Below are 14,435 nucleotides of genomic sequence, written 5' to 3'. Positions count from 1 at the left end.
CACTAACTTAAAGGATGTATATATATTAAGTTGCTTGGGGTATTAACATTGCACTAACTTAAGATATCTTTCGCATGAAGACTCATTAACACATGATACTGAAATGAAACATAGTGAGTAACAGTAAGTGTGTGTTATGCAATCAAAAGTGAGTGGTAGTATAGTACTGAATCACATGCTTCTTCTGAGATATAAATTGAATGATCCTATTCCTTCATCAATAAAGGAAAATTCAAAACACATACAAATATTAACACACACGCTGCCAATTACATATATTTTTTTTAAAAATCAGGTTGTTTAGGTAACCATTACCCAAGAAAAAATAACAGCTGTTTCAGTTAGTGTCTTTTAAATTTTCTCATTCTATATAACAGCTGTTTCTAATAGCTATACTTCTGATCATGCTTCCCAGTGATATGATATATGATTTTCTGCTAACATTGAGCAAGCGGTTAACAGATGTTGATGTCTCCATCATCTTGACAACTTTACAATGTAAGCCTCCTTAAAATTTGGTTTTGATTTTAGCATATATGGTTTTTATGGATTATTGTCAGAATTCTTTCAACTTTAAACTTATAATATCCTCGGGGATCCACTTTTTCCCAAATGCTTCATATCAGGCCAATGATATGTCATTTCTGTATTAGTATCAGTATTAATTATATTCCTTAACCAGTTATTGTGGTCAAATTTACTCTATTTTTTACATGCACTTGTGTTTCATTCTACGTTTAAGAATATCTTAATGTTACTGTTCTAGCTTTTTTATAGTAGGTTGATAGCCAGTAAGTCAAATCTAATGTGAACTGCTGTTAACTATATAGGTCGTGGACTGAAAATAAGGCCTGATGATCCTGCTGCCATGAAAAAAATTATTTTGAGCGTTCAGGATTGCGTGAATGAGTTGAAGGTCTCCCCTGTAGATGGCTAGGCAAATATAAATAGCAACAGGGTAAACGTTATATAACTTTTAAGTTTATTATGAAAAGGGTTCTTTTTTCTTTTTATTTTTTTGCATATAATTCATAAATATTTGCAGATAGAATTTATGCTTGAAACTATATGTGACATTAAGAACAACAGGACCTAAAGTGGATCCTGTGCATCACACAGGAATAAAGAGGTGGCTAAAAAAGGTCTTACTAGTTAATTAGTTCATTCTTTTAACAATTTGTTCATCATGGTCTTTTTCTTTTTATCATTTTTTTTCCCCGGGGAAGAGGGGGGGGGGGGGGGGGGGGGGGGTCTTCTGAGATATAAATTGAATGATCCTATTCTTCATCAATAAAGGAAAATTCAAAACACATACAAATATTAACACCCAACTGCCAATTACATTATTTTTTTAAAAAAATCAGGTTGATTAGGTAACCATTACAACAAGTTAAGGAGCGCAACCTACCTTGAAAGCAAATGTGACTAATTATTTTCAAATATAACATGTAATATTAGAACATTGGTAACACCTAGTTTGAGGAAAAAAAAAACCAATAATTATTTTGTGAATGAGTTTGATTTTTAAAGTTTAAAGTGATCATTTTTAGTCGGTTATATTATGTGTGTGGACACACGAATATGATCAGGGGCAGTGCAACAAACTTTGAGGTTTGAGGCGATATATTTAAATGGAGTATGTAAGGATCAGTTGGATTGACCCTGAGTTTTGCTGGGTTTTCAGCCAACAAGCCAAACATTTATAGAGAGTGGGTTAAAGGTTTAGGTGCTGGCCGTCGACCACCATGCATGAACTTTCTTTATAAAAAATACTAAGAGTTTCTTTACAAATGGGGGGATGCTCCTCGGCCCATGGCCGAGGAGACCTTTTCTTTTCTTTTTTTTTCCCCTCCTCTCTTTCTTTACTTGCTTTTCTTATATAGTTTTCATCTGCCTATCTCCTTATTCATCTGTTGATCATCCATTTGCCTTTCTTCTGGCTGTCTGTCCATCAAAGGCCTTATCAGTACTCAAGTGGTTCACTCTGATCAACGTTGCCCTGCAAGGGGTTATATCCCATTATGGCGGCCAGAGGGGTTAGGTGATGCATTAAGTGCGAATGTGACAGCTTGCTCTGAGCTTGTCCCCTCCCGAAAGTTTCTCCTTAGAATGCGAGGAGACGAACAGGTCTCGGCGTGGGTCACAACAGAGGTTTTGCTGACTTAGCCTTGGCTGTCAGTCCTCCTCTGCGCTGTCTCTGTGGGCTACTATCCGATGGGCCGAGGCTATCAGGCCACGGGCCCAAAGTATTTTGTTTTATTTAATAATATTTAACTAGTTTTATATCATCATTTTCTATATTAATTTCTTTTTATCTGTAATAGGCTTCTATTTTTTTGTTGAAGAAATGCTAAACTATTAAAAAAATTTACTAGAAAAAAAACTTACAAAAAATAAAACAATGAATGTGATTAATGACACTTCAAGAAGATAAATAAACAAGTATTTGAATGAATGATGTTAGGAATGTTATAAATTTTATAAAATGAGGCAATATAAAATGTATCACCAATCACAAAAAGTAATTTAAAAATGCATTTAGTAGATTGTTGACGTTCACAAGTCATAGTAATTGTCACATCAATTTGTGAAGGTTTTAAGTAAAATTTATAATATTTCTAGCATTTTCTTATCTAAATTATTTCTTGTGATTAATGACACATATTGTAAGCCCTAGGTATTTAAAATTGTATTATCTCTAATATTACTCTATTTTTTGAGATTTTTTTAAAAATAGGAAAAGAATGTAAAACTAATTATTTTTCCTATATCTCAAAAAAATTATTTCTAAAACATATTTCAAATTTTGCCCCAAAATGTGGGGCCTTGTATATGATCATGTTTGACGAGTTATACCTCACGAGAAAAGTGTGGGAATCGGAACCTATGATTTGGTTTTTATACCCAAAATTTTTCCTATACCCAAAACTTGGTTTTTATTTTTATATTTTTTTATGTTTTGGGGTTATTCAAATTTTGATTTGGGTCAGATTATGATTTTGAGGTCTCTTAGTGTGCGTGGTGATAGTCTTGTTTGAATGTTTAAAGTTTGTGCCTTTTTTTGGGGGGCTGTGGCGAAAGAATGAAAAGAACTGTGTAAATTTTTCTTTGGTAGTTTTTTTAAGAAAACTATTGGTAGTGGTAGAATGGGTCAGTGGCAGTATTGTTTGTTACTGAGTCATTGACATGGTTGTGTTGTTTTGTCTTTTAGTTTGTCATTATTTTATTTTATTTTATAAATAGTTTGACATCTTTATAATTATATCAAAGAGACAACAAAGTATTATTATGTAAATAATAAATCTTAACAAAAATCTTACTAACAAATTAGTATTTTGAATAAAAAAAAACAGTATTTTAGTTATGAATTTTTTTAGCCCCCCTCCCTTGATAGTCTGACTCCGTCCCTGCTTGTCAATTTTGAGTATAATAATTCTCTGTCTTTTTTTTCAATTTTTCCTATGAGAGAGAGTAGGGGGGCTCTTAGGTCTTGATCAAGTTATTGGCTATCAACTAATGTCAACTCTCAGTTGTCATTATTTTTTCCTTCTTGCAATGAATTTGAAATCAAAATCTACCTATAACTTGGAAGAAAAAAATGAGAGTCACCTTCCCTTTTGTAAGTCATAGCTCACAAGTCTGTTAAACTTCAAATGTTAACGAGTAGATTACAAAATAGGAGAGACATATTGGGAATTAAATAAATCAAAGTATTCATCAGATAAACATTAAGAAATGAAATATAAATAAATCGTTCATAGATGGAGGATTAGGTTTAATCTTGATTTTCTTTTATGGGTAGTGTGCATTGTAACAACGTCCCATTGGACCGTCAATTTTAGACCTAGCTCACGCCATTGACCACGCTCTCTCAGTGCTCTAACCGTCAGCTCCAAATTAGATAACATTTACAATAATTTTGCTAAAATTTTTTTTAAACATTTACAATAAATTTAGTGCCACCAAATTTTTGTAACTTTTTTTTTTCACAATTATTAATGTGTAATTTATTATATTTGGTGCATAATAAAAATTAAAAATTTAGTTTATAACTCATGTGAAAGTGATTTCTTTTTTAAACAATTTTTTTTTTAATAATTTCATTATTAGAGAGAGAGATTTGAATTATGGAATAATTTGTTAGAAATACTAAAAAGTAACAGTTGAGCTACAAGACTCTTATAGTATTTTTTATTCTAAAAAAGGAAAAAAGAAAAGAATCGTAGTATTTTATATATATTTTTTTTCAATGAGGATAAGAGATTTGAATTATGAAAATTTCCATTTCAACTAAAAGTTATTGGCATGTAAAAATGATATTACTTTAATCACAATTCATCATCTTAATAAATTGTAAAAAATCTTATATACAAAATTGTGAAAAAAAATTATCAAAGGCTAACTTTAACCATGTTCAACTTGGTTTTCAATGATAAAAAGTGTTCAAGTTGAATTCTTTAGTCTAAGTCTTTATCCACCATTCAGCAAAACAGGTCTAACCATAATTCCGAGACCCACCTATTAATATATGGCATGCTATTTTCCTTTTCCATTGACTAATTGATGTACTAATTAAATGTAAAGAGCTTTACGGTGGCCTTGTAGATTTTAGACGAAAACTATCGTCCTAATAAGTCGTTTTTGGTAACCATATAACTGGTACTTTTACTAATGGCGTTTGTTAAGGCGACCTACATTGTCAAGGCAATCATGGTTGCTACCATAGATGCCAACAGAAGCCCAAAAGACAACTTTTATAAGGAAGTGATGTCCCTCCCTTTTAGGCTTTAGCCAAGTCATTGGTAATCTTATAAACAATAATATGGTGGATAAACGTTGGGACTTACGGTTTTACTATTAATCCTTTAAATCTATTGAGTCTACTACTCGAGTTTTCTCAAATAGGTAACTTTTTTTGGATTGAGAAATCCCTAATCTAATCTAACTTAACCCCAATCACATGGATCGTGTTAGTTAATTTTGTAAGATCTAATATTTAAATTGAATTTTCAGTCAATTTTTTAAAGTAAACTATTCAATAAATACTTGCAATTCACGCAATTGATCATAACATTCTAATTTTATCAAAATAGGTAATTTTAAATACCAAAACTAAATCAAGTAAATACATCTAAACTAAGTGTACGTTTGGATACACAATTTGGTGTTGGTGGTGCTGAATCCTGGATGTCTCCATTAGAATCAGCAGGATGTGCCAATCGAGCTATGAGGCTCCTGCCTAATTTCTTGCCAAATGAATATGTTAGCTTAGCACAAATGTACAACCCTAGAATGGTTACACTGTGCCACATGTCTTTTTTGTGTTGGAGATTTTATTAATTCTATAAAAGTAATTAATATTTTCACTGATCTCATTAAATATATCAACATGAAAATATGACCATGTTTATACCTTTGTTTATACTATAAACCTTTGTTTATACTTTTCCTTCTAATTGTGATCACCTTCTCTTTTGTTAATTAGTTTGAGTGTTCCTATTATAGTTAGAGTTACAACAGCTAAAGTCATTAAGTCAAACATAACTAACTAGCTATTTATCTTGATCACATTTTTATAACATTAAAATTTAATCGGGATTTGTTTAAGTAAGATTATTCAATGCTTTAAACTTTGATATCTTTATATTTTAATACCATATAGAAAATCAGCAATTCTTTAAACTTACCATTGGTTTCAGCTAATCCAGATGAACACATGCCTATTCTTATCATATCAATGACAGAAGCCTATATTAACGTATAGATATTATATAGAAATTTAATCTCAATTTTTATATTGGATTACCAAATGCGTGAAGTTCAGTATCTTTATGTTATAAATACTAAATAGAAATTCAACTTTTCTTTATGCTTAGCTATGAATATCAACTCATTTAGGTTATTACATGTGGCCAACCCTAACTAATGTATGGATCACCCTAACTAATTTACTGAGGATCCATACAATCCCAACAATTTGGGACAGAGGATTGTTGTTGTTATTGTTTAGATTAATACATGTTCTGATCATGTAATTGACCTACGGCTATGCTAACATATACATTTTATAAATATACAACTGAAAATCATGCAGATAGTAGTTCTTGACCCCATATGACGGATTCCATCAACTTTATATATTGTGTATAGATACTTTTATCCTAACTTAAAATTTTGAAGACATGTGAATTGATAAATACTCTTCAAGTAAATTTCTTATTGTTAGTTTCTCCATGTCACAATCTAAAATTATATAGTTACTAATAAGAAAACTAAAGGTAGTGGACAAGTATTATTAATTTCTAAATTTAAAAATAAGAATAATAAGCGTTATAAAAACTGTAGTGTCCAACAAAAAATCATTTGTGTCTCATTGTGATAGATACTGGAGGACTAGTATCTATCACAATGAGACACTCTTGACTGTCTCCCCCACCTGGACAAGTTCAATTTCTGGATTAGCAATTGGAAAGAAGGCTACTTTCATACGCCAGAAGAATGGAGCTGAGCTCCTTAAGAGCTTGAAAGCATTTACATATATTTTTGATCCACTTCTGGAGAAGATCTCAAGATCCATTTGATCAAGCATTTGGGATTTCTTTTGCTCAACCCCTAAACTCGCTTATAAGATCTAAACAACCAGCTAGTCCAATGTACACTAAAGGATGAAGGTGGACTTTAGAAAGTCTGATGGATTTCCCTTTGAAGGGAACAAAATAACCATTGTCCACACATTTAATGGTTGGGTATGTAAAGATTGGAATTAGAGGGGGTCATTTACTTGAATGGCAGTATATTTATCCTTATGAAAGGATTGAGGTGTCAACATTAAGCCCAAAGTGTAAAAGATCCACATCATAAATCTCGTGGCATTTGGGTACTTGTGACTCCTTAATCTTAAGAATTCACATAGTCCCATTCCTATATACTCCCTATGTCCCAAATTGGTAGTCCTCTATTCCATTTTGAGATATCCCAAAATGAAGTCCTCTTTGAAAAGTCAATAAATAAATTTCTTAACACACCCTTTACTTTACTTAAAAAGTTAATACCCCTCTTTCACTAAAGTTTAAATTATGGAGGTTAGTTTTCAAAGCTTGTACCTTTTTATGTAAAAGACAATGCATTAAATGGTGTTCCCTTAAAAAGTTGTATTTTCTAAACAGACCAAACAATATGGGATGGATGGAGTATCATATAGGACCTCAAAGGGGTAAAGTAGAAATAAGAACATTGATGTAGTATATGTGGCACAGACACACATGATACCAAGCTGTCATATGCCTGTATATGTGCAGCTTGAACATCCTACAACTAGGACAGGAGCAGGCAGGACGCACTCTTCCACATAACACATATCCTACAACTAGAGAATGTTAAATATCAATCCATCTTACACAATATCTGATGACCTCCAGGAGATCATCCATCAGGGAAACCAAGCTGGCCTAGATATTAAAAGCAGGGAAATCAACCTAAAATGCATTTTAAGGTAACATGAAATAGTAACAGCTTAGAAACTCAGTACCAAGTTATCCTAGAACCCATTAATATGCTGCCTTATATATGCATGTAGGCAGAAGCAACAATTTAGTTTTATAGTCTTCTTAAGTTACCACTAAAAGATGGAACTATTTTCGCACTAAAACAAAAATATCTTAGCTGAATTTCATAAAGAGAACCAATAACAGAAGATTTAATATTAAATATTCAAACTTACAAAGTAAAAACAAGAAATGCTACGCACAAAATTCTTCAACCATAGGCAATACAATTTCACTTAAGGCAAATGAACTAGAATTGGCCATTGGTAATGTGAACCATCCTATAATGTGAACTAGAATCAGTCTCTGAAAATTTAAAATGTTCCCCATTTTGTTCTTTCATCCACTTTCATTAAGATTTTGGTTGGTGTGTCTGACAGAATGCATCTTTTAGGGACCAATATAGCACTTAGCCTATATTTTACAAATGAAAAGATACAGTTATGTTCTATTTTTATCCCTAAAATATTGTCCAAATTCTATTTTTGTCTCTTTCATTAGACATCTCAGCAAAAAACTTAACGGGAGTGGAAAGAAGGAAAAAAATATAGAATATTCTAAATTTGAATGGATGGATATAGAAATTTATTTAAAAATAAAACCTGAACTATATTTCAAGGAAGAAAAAATTATTTTAACCCAATAAATAAAGTTCTTGCAAGTGGTAGCCCATTATGAACAGTTGGTCTTGGTTATACTACTCTTCCATATATATCTAAATGCTATATGACTGATCAAAACAAAATCTAGATGCCATACGAGTGATAAAAACAAATTTAAAAAAAAAAAAAAACTAAATGCTAGATGCATTGGTTGTTTTTTTTTGTTTTTTTTTTTTTAAGCCAGAGGTGAAAATTGAGTTTGGTTCATATTTGCCATTTTGTCCGACTAAAATGGGAAATTTAGGAGGGTTCGCTCCCCTTCAATTAACCAGCAAAGCCAAAATTTATAGAGAATAGGCCTAAAAAATTATACAAACTGCAGTATACTCCTGCAATACATACATTAATTAAACTTCACATGTAAAGTAAGATCATAACTATTAGTCATAATAAACTGGCCACTAAGAAGAATTTCTTAGCACTGGCCACTAGAGTTACATGGACATGTTTTTATGAGCTTCTGTGGCATGTCATATGAGCATTAGCACTGGCCACTAAGAAGAATTTCTCTATGGCATCAGTACAAGTGAGTTGTGACATGCAAGAGCCAAAAAAAATCTGATGAAGATTAGATGACCAGTGGTATTTTAGCATTGGACCTTACTAACAATCCCCTACAGTTAAGAGAAGTGGTATTTTAGCATTGGACCTTACTAATCTAAACAACGCATCTATGTAAAGGGGCAGTTAGCCATACAAGGAAACCAATAACCAAGCAGCTGGCATTATACTTGCAAAATGATTATAGCACCAAAGGTGCACAATGGTATATTTTCAGTTCTTAAATATTATTTCTCCTCATTTTATCTATATATGACTCTTTTATTTTATTTTTCCTATTTTATACTTCTGAATTTTGGGCCTGTTAACTAGAGAATTTTGGTTTTGTATTTCCGAAATTGCTCCTCTATAAAGGAACTCATGAAACTCCTCACATATATAAGCTTCTTCAACATAATTTCGCGGGGTTGGATCTTCTCTTTGAATGATATCTAATTGTTTTCAAATAAGGGTCACCCGTACGGAAACTTTTCCAATCCCTGATTTAACGTTTGTACTAAAACCTTATAACTAAAACATATCACAACCTATTTTACCATCAGACCTACATATAGCCTGTTTACCACTTTCATAACTGAAAAATGAGGCATACATATTAATTTTATTACTATAAGCATGGATTAAGATAAGCATATTTATGAAATAAAAAATAAATACATAAAGGATTAAGATGAGAGCAGCCCAACCTGATGAAAGGTCCAGACAAGATGAGGCTGATAGTTGGTCTGAAATGTGATTGGCCCAACCTGCAAAAGAATAGTGAATCAAAAGTCAGTTTTTTTTTCCCAATCGCATAAAGAAACACTTCTTCAAATTTAATCTCCAAAACCTAAATTGACTAAAATTTGAAGTATCAACCTTCACATATAAGTACAATGAAAAATCAGCCTTAATTTTAACACATATCAATAACTGCGAACTTCAGAGCAGAGCAACATATTCTATTTTTATGACCTCTACACAATTTCAAATTCACAATTTAAGCATGCATCCATGTAAAAAAACAAACCGGGTGAAGAAAAAATCCCAAAAAATAACTACAGCTTTCTCTCTTCATTAAAACAGAGTACCATCACACCATTAAACATAAACTCAATCAAAATTTCTAAAATTTCTATACACTTGTGAACAATTGCATGTCATCATAGGAATATACACATTCACAATTTAAGCATGCATCCATGTAAAAAAACAAACCGGGTGAAGAAAAAATCCCAACAAATAACTAGAGCTTTCTCTATTCATTAAAACAGAGTACCATCACACCATTAAACATAAACTCAATCAAAATTTCTAAAATTTCTATACACTTGTGAACAATTGCATGTCATCATAGGAATATACACATGCAAAGCACTAAAATTAAATCCTCAGCAAATATAAACAAACCCAGCAACATAATCCGATTTCCACAAACCAATTCAATCTCAAACAACAAATATAAAGTTTCTCAAAACAGAACCCACAAACCCACTAAAATTAAATCCTCAGCAAATATAAAGTTGTCCTTTTTTAGAAATTCAAAACAGAACCCACAAACCCACTGTTTCTCGGCAACCAAACGGAGAAACCCATTATATATAAACATTGTTTCTCACCTTTTTTTTTTGGTTTTCACAGACCGCGTAGACTGATCAAAAGCTCTGTGAGTGATATTTTTCTACTTCGGTGGCCTTTATCAAACTTTCGGAGGAGACGCCATTTGTGGGTACCTCGCTGTGCCTTAACCAAACTCTTCGCCGAAGAGGGTGACTGAGGGTGGAGAGGGTGACTGAGAGTGGAGAGGGTGACTGAGACTGAGAGTGGAGAGGGTGACTGAGAGAGGCACTCAAGTGTGAGAGTGAGACGAAGAGGAGAGGGCGAGTGAGAGACCGTGAGAATGGAGAGGGTGACTGAAGAGGCACTCAAGTGTGAGAGTGAGACGAAGAGGAGAGGGCGAGTGAGAGACCGTGAGAATGGAGAGGGTGACTGAGAGAGGCACTCAAGTGTGAGAGTGAGACGAAGAGGAGAGGGCGAGTGAGAGACCGTGAGAATGGAGAGGTGAGAGAGCTCTGTGAGTGAGACTGAAGAGGTGAGAGATGAAAGACTGTGAGAGAGGCGTTATTTTTCAAAAATGTCTCTGATTTCTCTGATTTTTCACACGTGCCAACTGAAACGGACAAGACAGATGACCACTACTAGAAATCGAGTTTTTGAGAATCGATAACCGAGTCTTTAAGCCTCGAGATCTAAGTGTCGTCCACGTCATTATCATTGCCAGGTGTAGGCTACGTGGATGCTCGGTCAGAAATCGACTTTATAAGACTCGAATTCCACGTGTACTCCACGTGGCTGTAGACCAGGTCAATTTAAGAAAACCGAGCCTGAAAGAGTCGATTTATTTAGACGAAAATCGAGTCTGATAGACTCGAGATGTTAGTAATCTATATACTCCGTAATCGTATCCAACTAACTGTATAGTTGTACAGTTATGGTTAAATACCAATTTCGCCCCAGCTTGGCTCAGCACTTTGTTTCTTTCTTCTTTCTTTCTTTTTTTTTTCTTTTTTTCTTTTTTTTTTTTTTAAATGTGATCTCAGCACTTAGTTACTGGAAACAGAAACAGTAGGCACTGGCACTATATCGTACTTACCACATCAACAAAAACCGAAGGCCCTACACCTACACGGGTCTATTACACCAACATAAGCTGCATTATTTGCGACTCTTCTAAGTTCTAATTAGCCCACCAAAAAGAGCTGTCTTCAAAGCTTTGGGAAATTGAGGCCATCTAGATACCTCCTTGGCCTATCTTCTGCCTATTGGGAAATTGCATCCATACACATCTTATTGTCACTTTCAATAATTACTACTAAATCACAAGTTGCCATATTTTAAATATTGGTTTGGATGTATCTGTAGGTGCAGACTGCAGACTGATAATTATATTAATAATTACCCTAAGAATTTCATTCTCCAGAGGTAAGTGGGCCCACAATTAAGCTTTAGCTTCAACTTAGAGAGGGGGGATGGTTAATGGTTGTGGTATTAAAAGACCTTTTAATTAGAGTTGGCTAAAGCCACCGCCCCTCTCCGATCTCTTGCTACTAGCCTACTACTGATGGAGAAGCTAGCTACTCCCTATGGCTGCAGCATAATTAAACTTGTACCACTCTCTTCTAGGCTTGGACCAGGTTGTGAAATGAAGGGATAACTCTAGCTGTACTATGGTCCCAGCACATAGCCATGGCCATAGCCATAGCTATAGGCATGTGAAATGAATCATAGGTGACTATAATTAACTCAGAAATTAGAACGAATATGAAAAGAAACTCATTGGATTTTTTTCCACCCGAATCATCCGCCCCTTCTGCAGTGGTAATACTTACTTTGAGTAGAAAGTCTATAAGCATCTTTCAAACCAACCAGCCTAATCATTTAAGTCTTCAAGTTCAAGCCAACCAATTTAATTATAAATACTTAAATAGTTCCGACTTAACTTGATAAACAATTTCACAATGTTTGTTTACTAGTCGATTTCAACTCATATGGTTTTTGAAATGTGTCAAGATTTCAATTTCATTAATCCTGGATTATTTTGTTATATCTATTTAATCTTAATGTTTAAAGAAATATTACCAATATACTTATACCCACTTTTCATTTTGAAATTGATTGTTTTTAGTTAAATTGTCTTACAACTTAAATAATTTAATTTGTGTACGACTTTAATTCTTACTAATTAGGGTGTCATTCATTTAGCCATAATTATAAACTAGGCAAAAATATTCTAATCTTCCTTGTTTCTTTTGGAGGCTAGAATATTTTTTATATTTTAGATTTGAATTCGGTTAATAGGTATTATTTGAACATTATTAATAGACAATTTTAGTAAAGTTTTGATATTGCTTTTATCGGAATATAAAAACTATAAAGAAAATTTATTTAAAATATTTTAAAAATCCGTTAACTTTTCCCTTTTTTATAATTCAATAATAGACAATAATTTAAATTTTAGATGTCTTATTAAAAATAGGACAAAGTTTAGTTACAAAAGTAGTTGTAGCTTAAGGTTACAACTTTATTCAATAAAATAAATATTACTACATATTTGAAAATCTAACCGTTGAATCGCATATTTTTTATGCTCTTAATATACATGTTAAATTTTGTATTAATCCAATATTATTTACCATGTGATTTATAAGTTTATATTTTATTCATAATTTTAAACTACAAAAACTTGCAATTTAAATAATTTATTGATATCATACCTATTGATTTTTAATTTTCTAAAAATTTTGCAAATATAGAAGATATAAAAAGAAAATACGATTCAATAGTAAATTTATTAAAATTCACATTCAATAAAAAAAAATATTAAGTAAAATTTCAAGTTTAAACTACAACCAATTTTATAACTAAATTTTTTTCTTGCAAATATTAAAAGGTATTAACTAGTTTAATTACAATCCACTTGACAACCAGAAGACTATTTAATACTTTGAACTTAAAAGTTAGTAAAACAAATTGAAAAAAATTAATTAAAAAAAATGATATTTACACACTTGCGTCCCGGACACACTGTAGAGTAGGTACAAAAATAATTTAGAAAAAAAAAAATAGGTGAAAAAAATAAGTATCAAGCATGGTCATCAGCCACTCCCTGGGTCCCTCCATAGTCCATACACTCTCTCTAGCTTGACAAGTCTGAAATCTTCAGTTCTCAAGTCAACCGATACTGAAAGATGGCATCGCAGTCCGTGTCCGAGGCCATCGAACACATCGTCCTGTTCAAGGTGAAAGACGAGGCCGAACCATCGAAGGTGAAGGCGTGGCTCGACGCTCTCAACGGCTTGTCCTCCCTGGACCAAGTGGCCCAGCTCACCGCCGCCCCATTAATCCAAACTACTACTACTACTACCACCTCTTCCGCCACTTCGCTCAACTTCACTCACATCCTCCACAGCCGCTACAACTCCAAGCAAGACCTCAAGGCCTACACTATCCACCCCCGCCACGACAGCGCCGTCAAAGATCACGGCCTGCACATAGTCGAAGACATCATGGCCTTCGATTGGGTCGCCCCCGATCTTCGTCTGGCGGTCACACCCAAACCCAAACCCGGGTCCGCAGTTCGAGTCAGCTTCTTCAAACTAAAGGAAGAAGAAGAAGAAGATGTAAAAAAATCAGAGATACTTGGGGTTTTAAAAGAAACGAAGGATGGTTTGTTGTTGGGGCAGCAAAAACAAATTAGCGAGATGAGTTACGGAGAGAACTTTTCTCCAGAGAGAAGCAGAGGGTACTCCTTAGCTTATCTGGCGGTTTTTCCTGGACCCACAGAGTTGGAGGATTCGAATGAGGAATTGGGGAAGTTGAAACACAAGTTTAAGGATTTTGTGGAGAGTGAGGTCGTCGTCGATTTCCTCATCCCCTCCTCTGTTTAGTTATTTAATGTGTGCATCTAAGAGTAAGAGCAAGATTTCACTGCAATTTTGCTATTTGTGTTTAATTGTGTGCAACGACCGAGTGTATTTTAACCTAAGAATAATGTGTAAACCATGCATATTTATTGGGATGGAGGATTTATTAACTTTCAAATCCGTTTGGAAAAAATACCTCCTTGTAATTTTCATTCAATGTAAAATTTTACTATTACTTTGAGAGAAATTTTGGTTTCTTCATCTAA

The 14,435-nt window shown here is 33.3% G+C and overlaps 1 protein-coding gene across 1 annotated transcript; it reads left to right on the top strand.

Moving 5' to 3' along the window:
- Positions 1–13,387: 13,387 nt before the first annotated feature.
- Positions 13,388–14,435, top strand: LOC112005191 (stress-response A/B barrel domain-containing protein UP3). The gene has a single exon (XM_024037444.2). The coding sequence runs from the start codon at positions 13,495–13,497 to the stop codon at positions 14,191–14,193; it is 699 nt and encodes a 232-aa protein (XP_023893212.2). The 5' UTR covers positions 13,388–13,494; the 3' UTR covers positions 14,194–14,435.

This window comes from Quercus suber, unplaced genomic scaffold (genome assembly GCF_002906115.3).
Source record: "Quercus suber isolate HL8 unplaced genomic scaffold, Cork oak 2.0 scaffold_420, whole genome shotgun sequence".
NCBI lineage: Eukaryota > Viridiplantae > Streptophyta > Magnoliopsida > Fagales > Fagaceae > Quercus > Quercus suber.
This window is presented reverse-complemented; position numbering and strand designations above follow the sequence as displayed.